Source organism: Triticum aestivum, chromosome 2B (assembly GCF_018294505.1).
Source record: "Triticum aestivum cultivar Chinese Spring chromosome 2B, IWGSC CS RefSeq v2.1, whole genome shotgun sequence".
In the NCBI taxonomy this organism is placed as follows: domain Eukaryota; kingdom Viridiplantae; phylum Streptophyta; class Magnoliopsida; order Poales; family Poaceae; genus Triticum; species Triticum aestivum.
In genome coordinates, this window is record NC_057798.1 from 800971208 (window position 1) to 800989801 (window position 18594).

The 18594-nt window shown below is 44.2% G+C and overlaps 4 protein-coding genes across 4 annotated transcripts; 2 read left to right on the forward strand and 2 right to left on the reverse strand.

The window, feature by feature from the left end:
* The first annotated feature begins 260 nt into the window (after window positions 1-260).
* On the forward strand, window positions 261-1818 carry LOC123042885 (uncharacterized). The gene is made up of 2 exons (XM_044465252.1): window positions 261-1526; window positions 1616-1818. The coding sequence occupies exons 1-2, from the start codon at window positions 313-315 to the stop codon at window positions 1695-1697; spliced, it is 1296 nt and encodes a 431-aa protein (XP_044321187.1). The 5' UTR covers window positions 261-312; the 3' UTR covers window positions 1698-1818.
* A 3736-nt stretch (window positions 1819-5554) lies between these two features.
* On the forward strand, window positions 5555-8792 carry LOC123042886 (uncharacterized). The gene is made up of 3 exons (XM_044465253.1): window positions 5555-6815; window positions 6893-6979; window positions 8430-8792. The coding sequence occupies exons 1-2, from the start codon at window positions 5593-5595 to the stop codon at window positions 6945-6947; spliced, it is 1278 nt and encodes a 425-aa protein (XP_044321188.1). The 5' UTR covers window positions 5555-5592; the 3' UTR covers window positions 6948-6979; window positions 8430-8792.
* Window positions 8793-11815: 3023 nt separating this feature from the next.
* On the reverse strand, window positions 11816-13762 carry LOC123039720 (uncharacterized). Its single transcript, XM_044462759.1, has 4 exons — window positions 13655-13762; window positions 13007-13525; window positions 12268-12423; window positions 11816-12175 (listed from the first exon to the last, which is right to left on the reverse strand). The coding sequence occupies exons 1-4, from the start codon at window positions 13760-13762 to the stop codon at window positions 11816-11818; spliced, it is 1143 nt and encodes a 380-aa protein (XP_044318694.1).
* Window positions 13763-16283: 2521 nt separating this feature from the next.
* On the reverse strand, window positions 16284-18327 carry LOC123039721 (uncharacterized). The gene is made up of 4 exons (XM_044462760.1): window positions 18220-18327; window positions 17581-18090; window positions 16898-17036; window positions 16284-16798 (listed from the first exon to the last, which is right to left on the reverse strand). The coding sequence occupies exons 1-4, from the start codon at window positions 18325-18327 to the stop codon at window positions 16362-16364; spliced, it is 1194 nt and encodes a 397-aa protein (XP_044318695.1). The 3' UTR covers window positions 16284-16361.
* Between the last annotated feature and the right edge of the window lie 267 nt (window positions 18328-18594).

Below are 18594 nucleotides of genomic sequence, written 5' to 3' on the forward strand. Positions count from 1 at the left end.
GTAGGTGCGTATCTGCCTGGGATCATGCGTAGGTGCGTATCTTTTGAGCATACTCGTAAGCGTATCTTTTTTTTTTGAGACAAACTCGTAAGCGTATCTTTAGACATTAGAACAAAAGCCCAACTCAGCCATCCCGAAGGCCTTAGGTTAAAAAACAAACGGGCCAGGTCCAGGCAGGTTAATTTGTTGATCTTTGACCGTTCTTTTTTAACACGACGAGTATTTGATTCCTGAGTCGTACGAGCGTTGGTGTAGGTTAGGGTAAAATAGAAAACTACCAATCTATCGATCTACCAGGATCGAGATCGATCGATGTCTTCGTCCTCGGTTCGCAAGCGCCCATCGGCCATTACCGCCGCCGCCAGCTCCAGCGACGTCTCGCCGTGGACAACCCTGCACGGGGATCTGGTGTGCCTCGTCGGATGGCGGGTGCTGGCTCAGGACCTGCTCGACTACGTCCGCTTCCGTGCCGTCTGCCGGTACTGGCGGTCCAACACAGTCTGCCCGCGCGGGCGTGGAATAGTCGATCCGCGGTTCCACCCGCGCCGCTGGATGATGCTGCCCGAAGGGCACAGGCTCCATCCCCGGGAAGGCAGCAAAAAACGTTTCTTCAACCTGTCCAGTGGAGCTTTCGTCCGCCCTCGACTTCCGCTTCTCAGAGACCACTTCGTCCTCTGCCCAATCGACGGCCTGCTCATCATCGTGCGAGGCTGGCAATACCACAACAGTGTATGCCTCCTCCACCCTTTCACGGGTGACGTTGTGGAACTCCCGGAAAACTTAACTATCCCAGTAGACATAACTCTCCCAGAAATCTTGCGACCACGCTTGTTATCGATCACTGCGTTCGCGGCTGTGAGCACAAGTCCGGATGGAGTCCTCGGGGTCATGATCGCGTTCCATAATACACCGTTCATACTCTTTGCTAGCACAAGGCACAAGCAGTGGAGTTTATCTGCCTTAGCCTTCTACCCACATCCACATGCGAGCCCATTATCTTTCAAAGGAAAACTTTACATGTTGCGGGAGCAAAGATCTAGCTGGGAACTAAATATTCTGCGGTTCGACCCACCTTGGCAAGAGCATTCAACGACATCGGATTTAGCTTCGTCTTCCTGGTTGTCACCCAAGTTGGTTGCCACATGTCCGGCGAATAAGTTCCCCACGCCCGAGCTGGTAGAATGCGACTCCGAGATCCTGGTGTTGGGCAATAGAGAAGCTACACATATGCTCATTTACAGATTAGTGGATCTTGCCCAAGGGAAGTTTGTCCCAGTAAAAAGCATCGGAGGAAATGCTCTATTGATGGATACTGAAAGGAACCTGAGTTTTAGTTTCTCAGCGGTGCCTACCACCATGGGTGATACCATTGTGCTTGCAAATCATCCCGTTGCTGAATACCATATCAGCAGCGATACCTGGTCATGGAGAGTTGGGGGATGTGCAGAACATGGTTGTAGCATGGAGTGCTGTACTTGTAGCCTCATTGACCATATGTGCAATATATGTCGCTGTGTTTCTAAGTGGTGAGCTGCTTGTTGCACCCGCCATAACTTGCTTAGTTCAGGCAACTTAGTTGGCGTGTTAATGATTCCCCTTCTATATATGCATGCAGGAACACAGGTGGTGGAATAATCAGTCCGGCCAGGTGGAACAATAATCATTTCATTGCCAACACTAATGCAGGGCATGTCTAGTCTAGGAGTAGCATGGGTGGCGATATGCATGGAGCAAGTTCAGTTTGAACTGTAATACCTTGGTTCTTCTAATATATATACGCACTTGTCTATCCTTGGTTCATTTTAGTACTTTCGTTCATGATCCAACATACACTCGACCTTCAACCATGATAAATAGTTTGGTTGAAATTATATTTGTTATTAGTACAAGTTGAGTGTCCGTGCGTTGCCACGGAATTACATGCATTTTGTCCTCTATCTGAGCACACTGAGCTGCTTCTCATTTCTGCGGAATACTAACCGGGCATCCATGATTGCTGAATTCATGGCCAAGGTGGACAATGTATTGCGCCCAGTGTTCTCTACATGTACGACAACTACCACTACATTGGATAAGTTTGTTGTCAAATTTGGTCTTAGATTGTATTAATATCATATTGTTGAGAAATTGCCACCAAGAAGACAAAAATACAAGACATTTAATTTCTTTTATTTTTTTAAACAACTAGTAAATGTGCACGTGCAACGCACGTATAATGGTAGGATTTTTTTTTCATACATTCTAGTTAGGACGCAATCAATCAAATAAAATCAACAACAAAAAAGTCATATAACATTGTGAACATTTTGCCTCTTAGAGCATCCACATTTTGCTAAATAAGCAAGGCCTAATTTACATTTTGATCTTTCAGATATACTTTTGTTTTCTGTAAGTCCCAACTATGCCTAGCTTCTACCACCAGGAACTATGCACTGCTCAATAAGCAAGTTACATTGGGATGAATACATCGGATCCTTGCAATAAAACATAGACACAATTTCCAGATACTATTCTATGTGCAAGAATAGGACAATTTCTCTACAAGCTGGTTTCGCCATCATCACCCGAGGAAGAGGAAACTCTGTTGAAGAAATATTTTTGTGAGGTGAAATACCAGCAACTATTATTTACACAAGCATATAATAGCATAAATGATGAGCTATGAAAGAAACGTGTATGTGTGGCAAATTGCACTGTCATAATCACCATAAAAGTAAGAATTTTTGTGAGGGTCGATAGGCTATATACTGAAAAGAAGTTCCGGGAACACAACTCAACTAAGGGCTTCCAGGTTATACAGCTAGGTGTAGCAAATAGCCAAATAGGTGAACTGAGCACTGAGTACTTCACAACAAATTAAATTTCAACACTATTTTGAACTAAAGGAATCACGTAGACAGGAGATATGTAACTTGCAAATAAGCCGTACAAAATGTCCTGACAAATGAACTATATGTGTTTTGGACATTGACAATTCATCTGTGCCGAAGTATAAAGTGAGTACGAATATGTGAAATAGATGGCAAGAGAGATTACTGACAGATGTAAATTGTAATTCATAATACCTTTCACCATGGTTTATGACTGATAAATCTATCATTTGCTACTTGTTTTACAAACAAAATAAATAATGGCCACCCGAGTTCACTTGTTCATTGTTCGCACAGGAAACAAATAGAATCTGCAGTCCCTTACTAACAAATCTGAAACCAAGAGGTCGATGTATATTCAATAAAACTCTATGAGATCCCGATGATATGCACTAAAAAATAGTGAAAGGGGGGGGGGGGGGGGGGATTCATGTTTCCAGTTCACTCAAGCTATATACATAGCAATTTATGGATACAAAAATTAATTGGTTTACCTAATTTGTTACCTTCCTGAAGTAACCCTCACCTTTTATTGAAAATCTGAAGAAGTCCGGTTGGATGAATGTGCTTGTTCAGTGATGACTATTGTACCAAAGGTGCCTATCCGTTTTATCATCTCCTTTGATACGAGAATCCCAGCGAATCTGAATATATACTGGTTAATGTTGCAATGAGAATAGTCGGACTTAAAGTAACTCCCGTTCCAAGCAGCAATTTTCTGCAAAAACCAGTTGCATTATGATGATTTAGCAACATCCATAACGCCGACGAACATTTAATTCTGTAATGACGAAGAAAGCAACAATATAACTCCAATACACAACGTGAATGTGAAGATCCAACCTACCCAGTTAATAATAAAATTACGAAAATGCAAAAGTAATGCTAGCTATCATACTGCTAATTCTCTGCTAGTACTTGGCTCGGAAATAGAACTGACGGGGCAATCGGTAAGTGACAACCTGATCTCGTCATGTTGTCAGGTGATCTGATCTAGTGACCATATGTTGTCGCTCAGCAGTAGTGTTCAAACACACTGTACAGGTCCTAGAACCCCACACCTAATACATTAACTAACGAATTTGCTCGCCCAATGACTTGTTTATTTTCACTGAGCTGGACAAATCTAGCTGATCCATCTACTATGACGGCCCCTCTACCGGCGCAGAGCGTATCCCACGTTCCCGTTCATCCGCAACGGCACTCCATGCCCACCCGAGGGCGGCGCGCCAGCAAGCCTGGTACGTGTGACTTGGTTCATATGCGCACACTACAATCACCCAGATAAGATGAGACTAAGATCCAGCGGGTGTTTCACTATCACGTGCGCCCCAGGTTCAGAACTCCAGATGTGTCACATGCGTGTGTGCCAAATGTGGCGGCCAAGAGATATGTTAACGACAGTGTGGTAGATATGCAAGGCCATGCCCATGCGACGAACGACCCAACCACTGCCATGATATCGCGCATGCACGTCCGGATGTCCTTCAGCGAGCCTGCAAAGAAGAGCCGCGAGGAGCAGTGGTAGCGGCTGACACTGCATCTTCACCCCGACTCCAAATCGATACCAAAGTAACCCAAATCATCGTCCGCTCGCTTGCATCGAGCAGGGCGACGCAGCCGCCACCGTCCGGGTCTAGCGCCTCATCCAGTATGACCTCGCTAGTGCCCCGCTCGGCTCCCGCGCCGCGCCGCGGCCTTCCTGTTCTTCCTGGGGCCGACCTCCTCCCCCTCGCTAGTGCCCCGCTCGGCTCCTGCGCCGCGCCGCGGCCTTCCTGCTCTTTCTGGGGCCGACCTCCTCCCCTGCATTACCCCAGCCCATCGTCTCTCCCACCACGTTCCTGCCTACCGCGCTCAACCACCGCGCCGCGGCCTTCCTGCCCTTCCCGAGGCGGAGCAGATTTGGGCGTCTGTTGGAGAAGATCGAGGCTGTGGCTTGTGGCTTAGAGGAGATCAAGATTGCGAGGCTGTTGCTGGATGGCTATTATCCCCTAAATCACGGGACAGTTATTGCATGCTGATTTTTCTCTCGTTTCCTCTCTTAGCACGATTAGCACGATTCGCATGCACGATGGCAGAGTTTTCGTCTGCCTCCTTAAATCGCTAGACGTGTTTTTGGTGAGAGTTGGTTGTTATCTTGACGGTTCAAATCAAAGAGTGGGTCTGATCGTGGGGCTTTAATTGTTCCGTGTTGTTCTGTGTACATTAGACGGGGTGCGCTTAGGAAAGATAATGTTCGCTTGTTTAATAGTAGTATAGAAGTATAGAAGTATAGATATAAAAGTATAGAAAAAAAATCAGGATAGAAGCTGATGACATGCATGCAAGCTGCTGCTATATAGCTCTGCATCTCCCACTCAAAATAAATACATCTGCATCTTTTCTTGCTTCGAGCAGATTTCAACCATCAAAGAGGACACAAACAAAAAAAACTATCCAAGAAAATGAAAAAAAAACTATCCAAGAAAAACATCGTTCAAAGCTGCTTTCTATACGTTTTTTTTAGCAAAGCTGCTTTCTATACGTGGTTCGAACATTTGTTTTACGGAAAATAATATTGTTCGCAAGCAGGCTTACTTTTCTGAATCAGCTGGGCCGAAGGCAAAGATAGCCCCGGCCTGGTCCGGTAGTTTCTTGATGGCGTTGTTGTGATCGGTTTAATCCATCGATCGGTACCACGCAGCCGTCGTTTATCCAGATTGATTTTGCGATCGGTACCACGATGTCGTCGCCGGCGAACTGCGAGCGCCCTCCGGCCAACGTCTCCTCCGCTGCCGGTGGCCTCCAAGACTTGTCCCCGTGGGCCTCTCTCCCTGTAGATTTGGCCCGCCTTGTAGGCTGGCGGGTGTTGGCCGGAGACCTCCTCGACTACGTCCGGTTCCGCGCTGTCTGCTCTGACTGGCGTTCCGCCACGGTCTCCCCGCGCGGCCATGGCATCACTGATCCGCGGTTTCATCCCCGCCGGTGGATGATGCTGCCCGAGGGCCACGGCCTCCACCCTGCAGCTGCGGGAAAGAAACGCTTCTTCAACCTCTCTACCGGAGTCTTCGTGCGACACCAACTTCCTCTACTCGTGGACCACCTTGTTCTCTGCCCGGTGGAAGGGCTTCTCCTACTGCAGCAGGGGCGACACGGCCATGGGAATACTCTGCTTCTCCTCCACCCTTTCACCGGCGATGTTGCGGAGCTGCCGTCGGTCGCGTCTCTAAAAAGATGCTTGAGAGCACATCTAAATCCACATGGGACATATGCTTGGCACGTTGACAAGATGGCATCGTTGAGCGTGAGTGCCCATGGTATCCCCAATATCATGATCGCAATTTTAGACTTTTCATGCGTAGTATGTGCTACCACCAATAAGAATGAGCAATGGAGTGTCTTGGCGAGCTGGAACTTCCTACTACAAGGAAGGCCAATGTCATCCCGGGGAAGCATATACATTTTACAGTGTTCCACAGGCGACAGCGAGCTACAAATTCTCAGGATAGACCCAACTCAGTATGGATCGGGGTTACGTCCACAACCACCAAAACTGATTGCTACATGTCCGGCAGGCACCATCTACCCACCTCTGCATTTAGTAGAATGTGACTCGGAGATCCTACTAGTTGGATACACCAATTACACGATTTCCTCGCGCATGCTAGTTTATAAGGTAGCTGATCTTATCCAAGGAAGTGTTGTCCCACTGACTAGCATCCAAGGCAATGCTCTTTTGGTTAGGTTTGGATGGAGCTTGAGTGTTAGCTTCAAGGCAATGCCTACTGTTGTTGGCGACACAGTTGTGGGCATGTACCACGATGGTAAACATATTACGTACTACAACCTCCATAGTGGCACTTGGTCAGCAACACCGGCAAGGCTTGTAATGCATGATGGTGGCATGAAGTGTACTTGTAGCCTTATTGACCATATGTATAATGTCTGCCATTGTGATACTACCTGGTGAGCTAGTCATTTTTGCCCATATTTTACTTATTGAGAATATGTCTGACTAATTGGATTCCTGCCTAAATTTGCAGGTATGAACACATGAGATATAATCTTCTTTTCATAGGCCCGGTCTATAGAGATTGAGCCTATGAGTTGTGAGTGGTGGCATGTATGGGGTAAGTTTCAATACGCAATTCATACCTTGTTTTCCTACTACATGCCACATGCATTCCCTACTCGCTCGCTTTTGCTAGCGATCCAACAATTAATCAGCCATGGTAATTGATACAAGAGTACTCCGCAAAGGAGTATTTAGTGTCCAGCTAGATTGTTCTTTGTTGTGCATGTGTTTTTTTCAAAAAAAAATCTATTGTTGACATGTGATTTTCTACTTCTCTTATTTTGCTATAAGCGCCATGGTTTTTGAAAATTGAAATGCTAGCTAGTACCACCTGCTCTGATCTGAATGATGTGATGTAGACTTGTCAGGCGCACATGTGAAACACGAATGACGCGGCATTTGCAACAAGCCATCCAAGCATCTTCCGTCTTCTACTCTCTTGTGTGCGTCGTTGCCTTTTCTTTATTTTGTGGAGAAGAATAAAATAAAGTGCACGACATTTTTCAGGGAACTAACCAAACTAGCTATCCACACATCGATCAAAATAGGAGAAAAACTAAAGGGGGTTGAAATGATCAAATTAGAGAAAGCGACTGGATTAGATGCAAGACAAGCAGACAATGTGTTTGTTTTATTTAGATTAGGCATCCAATTTAACTATCTAGCTTGCTGGCTGTGCATGCAACAACAGCAAGAAATCTCGTCTCGTCTTCTCATTTGGGCATCTGGCATTTGCTTTTTCGTTAACTTGGAATGAGACAGCTGCAATGCATGACCCAACCAAACTAGTTAATTGTTTAGCTAGGAGGAAAACTAAAGAAAGTGATAGGGCTGAAAGCAGACAATTAGCTGACTCGACCGATCCTTATACTAGTCCAAATTAAACTGCTTTGCATGTACGGTGGCACATTTGATTTCAGTTAATTACTCCCTCTGTACACTAATATAAGACATTTTTACTGTTATAGAAGTAAACTACAAAAATATCTTATATTAGTGTACAGAGGTAGTAGTTAGCAGGGAACCTTCTTGGTAATTAGGTTATCCCACCGAGGATGCAACTGGTGCTTCACGTATCATTGCAGTAATCAGGCCCTTTTCCGCAATGCATATGACAGACAAGCGGAATATATGACAACTCCGTGTTATTCTAGTTGCGCTCCATGGGCCGGGTGTCAACAAGAGCCATCAATCAAAAGGTGAAAGGAAACAAAGTACTCAATTCTATTAAAAAAAGTAAAGGATGATGCATATTGCATCTATTTATGGAACAAGTGCAAGACTGAGTATTAAGCAAACAAATACATAAAGCATATTATGAGCTTCAGATTTGGTTGACTACCTAGGAAGCTTCGATCGGTGACCGATATGCACGGTCAACTACTAAGATTTTCCCTGTTTGGAGTGCATGCTCTATCAATTCAAAGTGTTAGTTTACTTTTTTTGTGAAAAGTTGTTAGTTTACTTTTTTACTTTAATTATCTTATGTTGTTTCATATTTTCAGAACTCTTATACTCCAGGTCCTCATGGGCTATGACCATTCTCTCTCAAAAGTATGACGACATGGTTGACTGGAACTTGAGGAGTACTCTTTCCTTCCATTGTGCTTTACTGATACTACACCGAGGAGGCACAAAACAGAGCAGCCGAACTTGAGGAATACTTTTCCCTTCCATTGTGCTTTACCGATGCTATACAGATATATAATTTTTCTTAGATGCCATTTGGAAGTTGAAACATAGATAGATGTCTTTTTAATTTTATTGAACGATATATTTTACGTAGATATTTTAGAGGAAACCAAAACATAATGTCAAAGCTCGGGGGCGGCGTTTTCGCTCCCGGGTGAACAGCTCCCTGCAAAAAATGTTTTCAAAAAATTCTGAAGGTTTATATAGATGATCAGGTTGCTATCGCAAGCATGCTTGACAATTTTCATGTGGAACGGAGTAGCTGGTTTCGTTGGTCAAAAGAACAAAATTGGGGTGACATTTGGTCTTCAGTTTTTTTTCATAGGCCAAAATGCTTAATCTTTTTGCCTCAAAATTTGCAGGTAGCATATGTGACAAAGATCATAAAAAAAATTGTCTCAATTTTGTTGACATTTGAAAAAAATTGGGCCCAGGAGCATGTGCTCCCGGAGACAAATTGACTTTCCGTAACAACTCATGCTTTCTAGTTCGAATTTTGGACCTATAATTCCTGTGTGTTATCCGAACGGTACTTCTAAAAATGTATGTTTGGCTTAACTTAAATCTTTCTTGGAATAAAGATAAAAGGCAAATAGATCTAGATGGTAGAATTTCCATAAAGATCCCCATCATTTTTCTGCAAGATAGTTTGACAAATATTTAATTCGTTCTCTTTTAGCAATTCTTGCAGCCATTCATCTATGGGGGGTTGTTTGCTCTTCTTGTGCAACCTTTTTCTTCATCCTTCTGCGGATCCTGCAAAAAAATTTACGTCTCCCAAGGTGAGTGTTATCTGATCTTGTTGATTGATCACTAGTGGGTTATCGTAGAAAACATTTAAGCAGAAAAAAGTATGAATAAGTTGCAACTTCATGTAAATCAAAATAAGTAGATCATCCTTATTCTCCATACCTAAGGTACGATGTAGAACATCATCGACACCCTCAAGAAGTACAAATTGTAAGAACACCAATGTGGCATTCAATTTATCACTGGAATTATAGCTCACCAGTACGGGTCGATATTACACTTACATTGATATCTCTGGTGCTCTTCGACTCAACAATCTATGCATGGTAATGGTTATGACACATATAAGGGACACACTTTTCTTTACCAATTGTAACCATCCATTTAGTGTTGCTTCATCAGTAGCTCAAAACAGTTTCTCTTTCTAGCTCCTCTCCTCCATTGCAGATTTTTGTTGTTCCTAAGTTGACATCTCAAAGGACAGGATGATCATATTTTTTATAATTGTTGGATTTATAGCAACAAAAAAAAATTACTATGTGAACAGGAAAGTAATAGTCAAGCACTATGCTCCCAGGCAACGACGCGAAAAAGCTTTGCAAAAATGACTTTTTCACTCTCTGAAATGGAGTCTTGGAGCAGAATGTCATCCATTTGAACTCATTTCATCGTGCTAAGTGCATGGAAAGTCCTCATAACCTACCAAACACACAAAGACAATGAAAACTAACAGAAAGTAACAAAGAATAAAGATTGTGCAATGCTCACGGTGAAAAGTGCAAAAACTGGAAATCATGCATATGGACATGTAATAGGCTCAATGGGACATGATATACGGACATAATATGCAATAGATGAGCTCTAAATATTCGTAAAATATGGAGCCATAAACCCCTATTCATAAGTACAACACGAGCAGGAGTAGGATTTTACATCCACCGTAACGGCCTGAACTTGGGTAATCTGGTCTCTCATGTTTTCCCTCTGATCTACTCCCCTAGCTAGCTGATACCCTATCGAGTTATCTGCCAAAAAATAACCCTGACAAATGGAGATTCGATCTAGGTGGAACATGGATAAGTTTTGACATGTAACTTTGTATGATTTTGTTATTCTAGCATGCTTGTGTTCCAACAATTAATCGCCCTACTATTTTGCTATTTGGCATGCGCTTGTCTACTAGCGTTCTTCTGCTAATTGCTAGGCACATATGGTCTAGATGGTATGGTTAATCACCTAGCTATTTTCACATGTGCTTGCGGACCTGTGTTTTTGCTGCTTTGGTCTCTGATCAGATCAGTTTACTGGTATGGTGAACTATTATTCGACAAGTGCCTTTCCTACTTTGTGTGATTTATGGTGCAGGTGGTTCGTGTGTGTTGAGTATTATGTTTAGTTAGGATATCTGAGATAGACTAGGATATGTTCCGGCTTGTCTTGTATGCACACGAGGCTCAAGTAATAAAACAACAATTCCACCAAATCTCTCTCTCTCCCTTCTAACATGGTATCAGCCTAACCGATCCAAGCCCTAGCCACCGCCGTCGCTTCCGCTCCACGCTGCCCCCGGGGCGGTCGATCTCCATGATCGCTGCTGGGGGCTGTGCCGCCCGTACCTAGGGTTCGTCCGCCGGTCGAGTTGACCAGCTGCCCTAGAATCTTTTTCCCGATCTCTTGATCCGGGTTTTTCTCTCTCGTCGGTAGTTTTGATCAGCGTTTCTTTTTTGCTTTTCCGATCTAAGATCGGTTTGCGTCGCCCGTCGCCGCCGTCGACTCTCATGCGCCTCTACTTCAACATCCAGATTGGTTGCTGTACAACGGCGCCCCATCGCGCGCCCAGCTTCACGCATGCAGCAGCATCTGCTGGCCGGCACCAGACGTCCCGCGCAGCGTGGACACGCACGCTCCCGGCGTGGCCGTGTTTTGCCTACGCGCGCATACGCTGGTGTGGCCAGCCGCTGGCTCACCATGTCATGATGCTTCGTCCGCAGTCTGCATCCAGGAGCCATGATGCGTGCAATGCTCTTGTGCATGTACATGTGGCCGTATGCATGTCCCGATCTGCATAGCCGCCACATAATAGCTCGATCTTGGTTAATTACCCGATTTTATTATCAAAGGAGTATACCACATACCATAGTTCGTTACACAGTGGATAATAATTGCCTGGTTTGAGGTTTCTGTTCATACAAGCGAATTTCAGAACTCCAAAACCCAGCCTAACCGAAAGCGCGATCAAAATATAAAAAGAACTACTGTATTCTTGAGGACATACTAATACTACTTGTCTGTAATCAATCAGCTTGTGCATGCCTGTCTTCTGAGCATTTCTTAAAGGGTTCAGGAATGAATCTCAAAAGGGAAGGGAAACAAGCTGCCAAACTATTTTCCAGCACGCCGATTTCTTCATCCACATTTGTAGATAGGATCTCCAGTTACAGCATAGTACTCATAAAATGGTGAGGACGTGACAAAACTCCTCTTTGTCAAGGTTATTTTTTGCAAACATCCTCTTCTTGCCTACGCATTTCTGAGTTCCATCGGTTGGAAAAACAATCTCTTCACTGCTACCGCCATTTCTGACCGAACAGAAACGTTCGGTCAACGCGTTATCCATCATCCCTGCCACAGGATCTACTACCATACGTTGAAGCACAGTAGCATTCCTAAGGATGTAGAGCGCCAGCTCGGCTAGCCCCAATACATCACAAAATCCAGACATGTAGACACTCCTGAGATGACGATGCGGAGGCCCTTGCGCCGCTAACACTGTCCTCGGATTTTCAAAGCAAAATCTATCACGATCCATCTGCACGAGTATATCCATTAATTTCAATATACATCTTTGTTGGAGTGGGCAGAACACACAGGAAAATACCGTAATTAAGAGTGACCACTTACATGCAGTTCCAGTTCTTCTAAGAGAGGTGCTAATTCCAAGAGATTAACAAACCCCATAACCCAGCTATCATCATATGGACCGAGAAAGATATCAAGGTTCATGTTCAGATGCCTCAAAGTCATGAAGCAATCGCGGGTGTTACTGAATCTTTCCACCTGGAACAGAAATAATGCATGGCCACTCAACAAATATTTAATTTTTGAATGGATCGATATGGCAGGTCAGCAAGCACCTGAATGCAAATATCATGAAGGCGAAACTGAAGAATGTAATAAGGAGCTCGTTTCTAGAGCATACCTGATTAACAGTCAAAAGTAGAAGTAGTGTGTGCACATGAGGAAGAGCAGTTGGAAGCTCGGTAAACATATAATCCAAAACATCATCATAACCATCGAGCACTCTCAAGTTTGACACGAAAATTGCCTCTGACAACTTTGAAGAATCACTGAGCACGGTTTGCATCACATAGTCATCAAACTCAAATTTGGTAAGATTTGGAGCATGTAACTCTATCATTTTCAGTTCACAATGGCGCACACGCAGGTACTGCAACCTGCACAGTTCCTGTCCTATGAGTAAACTTGACAAGGAGTCGCACCACTCTATGTTTATACTCTCTAGAAGGGCACAACTTAGCAACAGGCACCGGAGATCATCATCACTAATGGACACCGTATTTAGTGTTAGTTTCCTAAGGTTTATGATGCCGCAAAAACTGGGGGGCAGCTTTAACCATACATAGCCCAGAATAAGAGATGTGACACAAGAGCCGCTTGGACCACTGAGCCTGCACAGCGGGAAAACATACTTGTACTGGTCACATCCAGGGCCAAAGCAATCGACATCAAACGTGAAATGAAAAGCAATGTGCTTTGCCCTTGACACAATGGAAAAGCTAACCCATTTATCAATGTGATACTTGTTCTTTCTGCGAAGGCCAAATTCGACAACAAACTTGTCCAGCGTAGTCGTAGTTGTAGTACAAGTAGACCACAGTGGGCGCAATACACTGTCCACATTGGCGATGAATTCAGCAGCCCGGGATGCTCGTTTAGTATTCATGTCTTTAATGATGCCAAAGTAGTCTTTGGGGACCAGGTCTGGGTCAGTATTCATGTCTGTACTTATGCCAAAGGTGTCTTTGGTGAGGACCAGATCTGGATGGCATATCCGCTGCTGTCTCCATTCACGAGAAAGCACGCTCATCCTGACGACATCCTTGATCGACAACCGTGACAGTATGTCACGCAGAACGTCCTGTAATAATGAGCATGAGCAGTCAAGTAGTTGTGGCACGAGCTCAACAGTCACGATCCTTCCTAAGACTATAGTGATTTTTATAAGATTTGGTAATAGCCAATATAAACAAGGTGTTTCGATACTTACATAGGGTAGAAGTTCAAGCTGCATTGCAGCCACGTCCGGTTTCTGCACCCTACTGAAACCAGCTATCTTGTTTTCGACCAAAAGTTCTTGGCTGCTCTCTTTGTCCATCTGCGTGGCAGCAAACAAGAAGTACAAACCAGGTAAAGCTTACTGTGAATCGTCTCAGCAAACATCATTATCTTTGGTTTCAGCAAGCAATTGTCGTCATGAGAAGTACAAACTAGATAAAGCCAACTGTGAATTTTTTCAGCAAGCATCGTTATGACTGATTTCTGCAAGCATCATTATCATCTGTTTGATATTTGAACAAGCAATCGTGACCGTGAATCCCGATAACCCAACTATGTTCTATGACAAAAACAGAGAACATAATTTGGCAACAAACTTGTATCAGGTATCTTACATTACAGGACTTTTCTTTTCATTTTTGTAACTCTATCTTGCATTACAGGTTACCAGTCTTGGCTGGGGGAAGAATAAATAAACCACTTCATGTTTAAAATCAGCCTGAAAGAACATTACATTACAATGGGGATCGCTCATGTGAACTTTCAAAATTTTGCAATGGAGATCGTAGGATCACTCATGTGAACATAACTGTATAATTAACAAAGATCCCAGCCTCCATTCAGAAATAACCACACCAGATGAGCAATCGAGGAACTGAGGTACCTATGTATGGTGTAGCGGCGCCGGAGAAGAGGGCACGAATGGGGATGAGCCTCTCCCAACTGGATCGCCGGAGCAAGGGAAAATCCCGCCGGCGAACACGCAGGAGCTCACCGCCGCGCCATTAATCGCCTGGATCGAAGGTCGCCGCTGCGCTAACCCTAGCGGTGCTGGGAGCCGGGAGGAAGAAAGGGAGAGATAGATTAATCTGGGCCGCACATCTCACATCCAACGTGGGCTATGTTCTCCCAACTGGGCAATTCTTGTTTCCAGTTTTTTTTTTGTTTCAGATTTTTCTTTTACTATTCTTCCAAAAGAAAGGCTATTTTCTTAGAGCAATGCTACACCTATACGTACCAAAGCTAACGCGAGGATTTAATGAAAAAACTGATGAGGAGGCAATTAATTGATCAGGATTAGCAGCTGGGCCCCACCCCAGTTAAAATAAAGGGGTGGAGGAGAGGATTTAGGGAAGGTTTAGTAAACTCAACCTAGCATCTTTCATAAGTGTAAAATTATTATTTTTAGGACGCTGCTATGCGTCATCAGACAGAATCTGCCTCCCTAGCTAGCTTTGATTTGCCTCCCCGCATCGCAACACTAGGCGTGTTGCGAACCCTTTACAGCACTAGCCATGTTGCGAAACCCACCCGCCATGTTGTGAGCCTCATCGTTTGACCCCCCACCCCCCCCATCGCAACACAACCCATGTTGCAAAGCCCAACGCAACACCCGTCATGCTGCGAACCCAACCGTTCACTTTGAAACATCTGTCGCCGGCCATTTAAGTGCCTCTGTTCCTCACGTTCGCTTGGGGGAGCGTGAGTCACAAAGTTGGGCATCTAGCTTGTGGGAGAGAGGCGCATCCATGGCGGCTTCTACAAATGTGGGAGAAGCCCTCATCAGCGAGGATTCTGGAGATGCGATCTAATGAAAGAGAGATATTGGAGCAGAGACCACTACAACTTGCAACACTAGTGACGGCGACAACTTGCCACAGTAATGGTCATAGCTCTGCGGACTATGGGTGAGCATCTAAGTGGGATTCGATGTTCGATTTGGACGGAGCAGGCAAGCTGCAAGGGGAAGAAGAGAAGCGAAGAGATAAGGTTGGGGGCGTTCTGGTGAATACGTGCCCAACGAATCTCTTATCCTAGTAAAGCATGTCTTAGTCGCAGGATCAAGCTCGATCGGGTGGTGATGCACGTGAGCGATGCAGCGCTCTTTTTCAGCAGACTGTTTTAAATCGTTTCCCGTTTCCTTTTACCATGGTTTCATGGAAAAAAATCAAATTAAATGGCTCTGTCATCTCCCTTCTCCTTGTACTTCTGTTTATCTAGCATCCCCTCTCCTCTCAATCCGCCACGGATCGTACACCGCCACCTTCTCCAACATAAGTTAGGGCGCTGCCTCACCCCTACTAGGAAAAAAAATCAACTCTTTATGCAGAACTCCTGTCTTGCTCCCTCTTCCCCTCTCACTCCACTTCTCTGTTTGAGCATTGGAGTGGTTATAGGGGTGGATCTCCTGTGCAGTTAATTAGAAGGGTGGAACTAGTGGGTGATCATTTAGAACTTAACTATAATCTCCGATTTTGTCTACATTAATACCACTAAATTGGTGGAGATCACAAATTGGTGTAGTTAGAAGGAGTGGCTTCTCTGATTTTTTCTGCATTAGTTGGTAGAATGTAGTATTGTAAAGGAACTTATAACTGGAATCTTGCTGCAAGATTAGTAGCAGCAATGAAAACACTGAATCTTGACAGCATCATACACAGACCATGAATGGGATGGGATGAATGATTCCAGGATTTGATTAATGACAGTATACGACATATATATCACTTAAAATTGCTACCAACTGCTTATGTTCATAATAGCAAAGCCAAAAAAGAAGAAAACATAGTTAACCCTGATTACAACCAAACTGCAGACTGCACTGAATTTTGGTGCACACACTACTGCATCCAATCATTCGGCTTGTACATGAACGCTTCCCTTGTGAGTATTATTATAAATCTTCATAAAGTTCCCGATCAATCTTTTTTCCACCACGCCCATATCCATAAATCGTCGGCATATATGAATAGCATCTCCAGCCCCAGCATTGTACTTCGATAAATGGTGACGATATGACGGAACTCCTCACTGCCAAGGATTTGCTCTGCAAACATCCTATTCTGATCGGCGTGGTAATGACCCCCCTCGATACTACCAGCCTTGCTGACTGAATAGATATCATCGGTGCGAAGAGTGTGGGCATACGCCACTGGATCTACCACCATACGTTGAAGTACAGTAGCATTCCCAAGGATGTAGAGCGCCAGCTCGGCTAGCCCCAATACATCACAAAATCCGGACATGTGAACACTCTTCAGGTGATGATGCAGAGGCCCTTGCACAGCCGTCACCATCCTCGTAGTAGGAGGGCAACATCTATCACGACCAACCTGCACACACATATATCCATTAGTTTCACTATACATATTCTTCAGAGGGGGGGGGGGGGGGGGGTCAAACAGAAGCAACACACATAACTATCCTAATTAATGTGTTAAAAATGTTTCATAATCTAAGAGAGGTGCTAATTCCAAAATATTAAGAAATCCCATAGCCAAACTATCATCATATGGATCCCACGCTAGCTCAAGGTTCAAGTTCAGATGCCTCAAATTGATGAAGCTAGTTTGGTTTTCACTGAATCGTAGCACCTGGAAGAGAAACAGTGCATGGACACAAAATTAATAATTAAACTTTGTGATAACAAAATTTAAAATGAAATAAAACAAAGCACTTCTTTCTAGAGCAAACCTGATCAAAATTCAAAAGTAGAAATAGTTTTTGCACATGAGGAAGAGCAAGCTCGGTGAAGGTGAAGGCCAAGTCTTCGAAATCATAGTCATTGAACTCTTGAGTCCTCATGTTTGATACAAAGGTTTCCTCCGACAACCTCAAGCAATCACTGAGCACAATTAGTGTGAGATCTTCGTCGAACTCAAATTCGGTAAGATTTGGAGCATGCAACTCTATAATTTCCAGTTTACAATGGCGCACACGCATGTATTGCAACCGATACAACTCCTGTCGTATGTGTAGGCTTGAGAACGAGGAGCACCGCTCTATGTTTATACTCTCAAGAACAGCGCAGCTTAGCAAAAGGCACTGTAGATCAACTCCACTGATAGTCACCTTATTTAGTGTGAGTTTGCTAAGGTTTGTGATACCACAGAAACTAGGGCGCAGTTTTAACCACACGTAGCCCAGATCAAGATACTTGACACAAGAGGCGTTTGGACCGCTGAGATTTTGCAACGGGAAAATGTACTTGTACTTGTCGAATCGGGAGCCAGAACAATTGACATCAAACGTGAAATCAAAAGCAATGTGCTTGGCCCTTGACGCAATGGAAAAGTTAACATATCTATCAATGTGATGCTTGTGCTTTCTGCGAAGGCCAAATTCGACAGCAAACTTGCCCAGCGTAGTCGTAGTTGTAGTAGAAGTAGACCACAGTGGGCGCAATACACTGTCCACATTGGTGATGAGTTCAGCAGTCCAGGATGCTCGTTTAGTATTCATGTCTTTAATGATGCCATAGAAGTCCCGATCTGGGTCAGTATTCGTGTCTGTACTGATGCCAAAGGTGTCTTTGGTGAAGACCAGTTCTGGGTGGCATATCATTAGCAGTCTCCATTCAAGAGAAAGTGTGCTCATCCTCACGACATCTTTGATCGACAACCGTGACAGCGTGTCGCGCAGAACGTCCTGTAATGAGCATGAGCAGTCAAGTTGTGGCACGAGTTCAACAGTCACGCACTCACGCTCCCTTGCTAAGATTGTGATTTTTAAAAGAGTCGGTAACACCCGACGTAAATAAGGAGTTTTGATCCTTACATAAGGTAGAAGTTGAAGCTGCATTGTTGCCACCTTCGGTTTCTGTACCCTACTGAAACCCGCGCCCTTGCTTTCGATCAAAAGTTCTTGGCTGCTTTGTTGGTCCATCTGAGTGCATCCGATAGATAGATGCATCTGCGTGGCAGCAAACAAGAAGTACAAACTAGATAAAGCCGACTGTGAGTTTTTTCAGCAAGCATCGTTATCACTGATTTCTGCAAGCATCATTATCATCGGTTTGATATTCGAACAAGCAATCGTGACCGTGAATCCCACTAACCCAACTCTGTTCTATGACAAAAACAGATAACATAATTTGGCAACAAACTTGTATCAGGTATCTTACATTACAGGACTTCTCTTTCATTTTTGTAA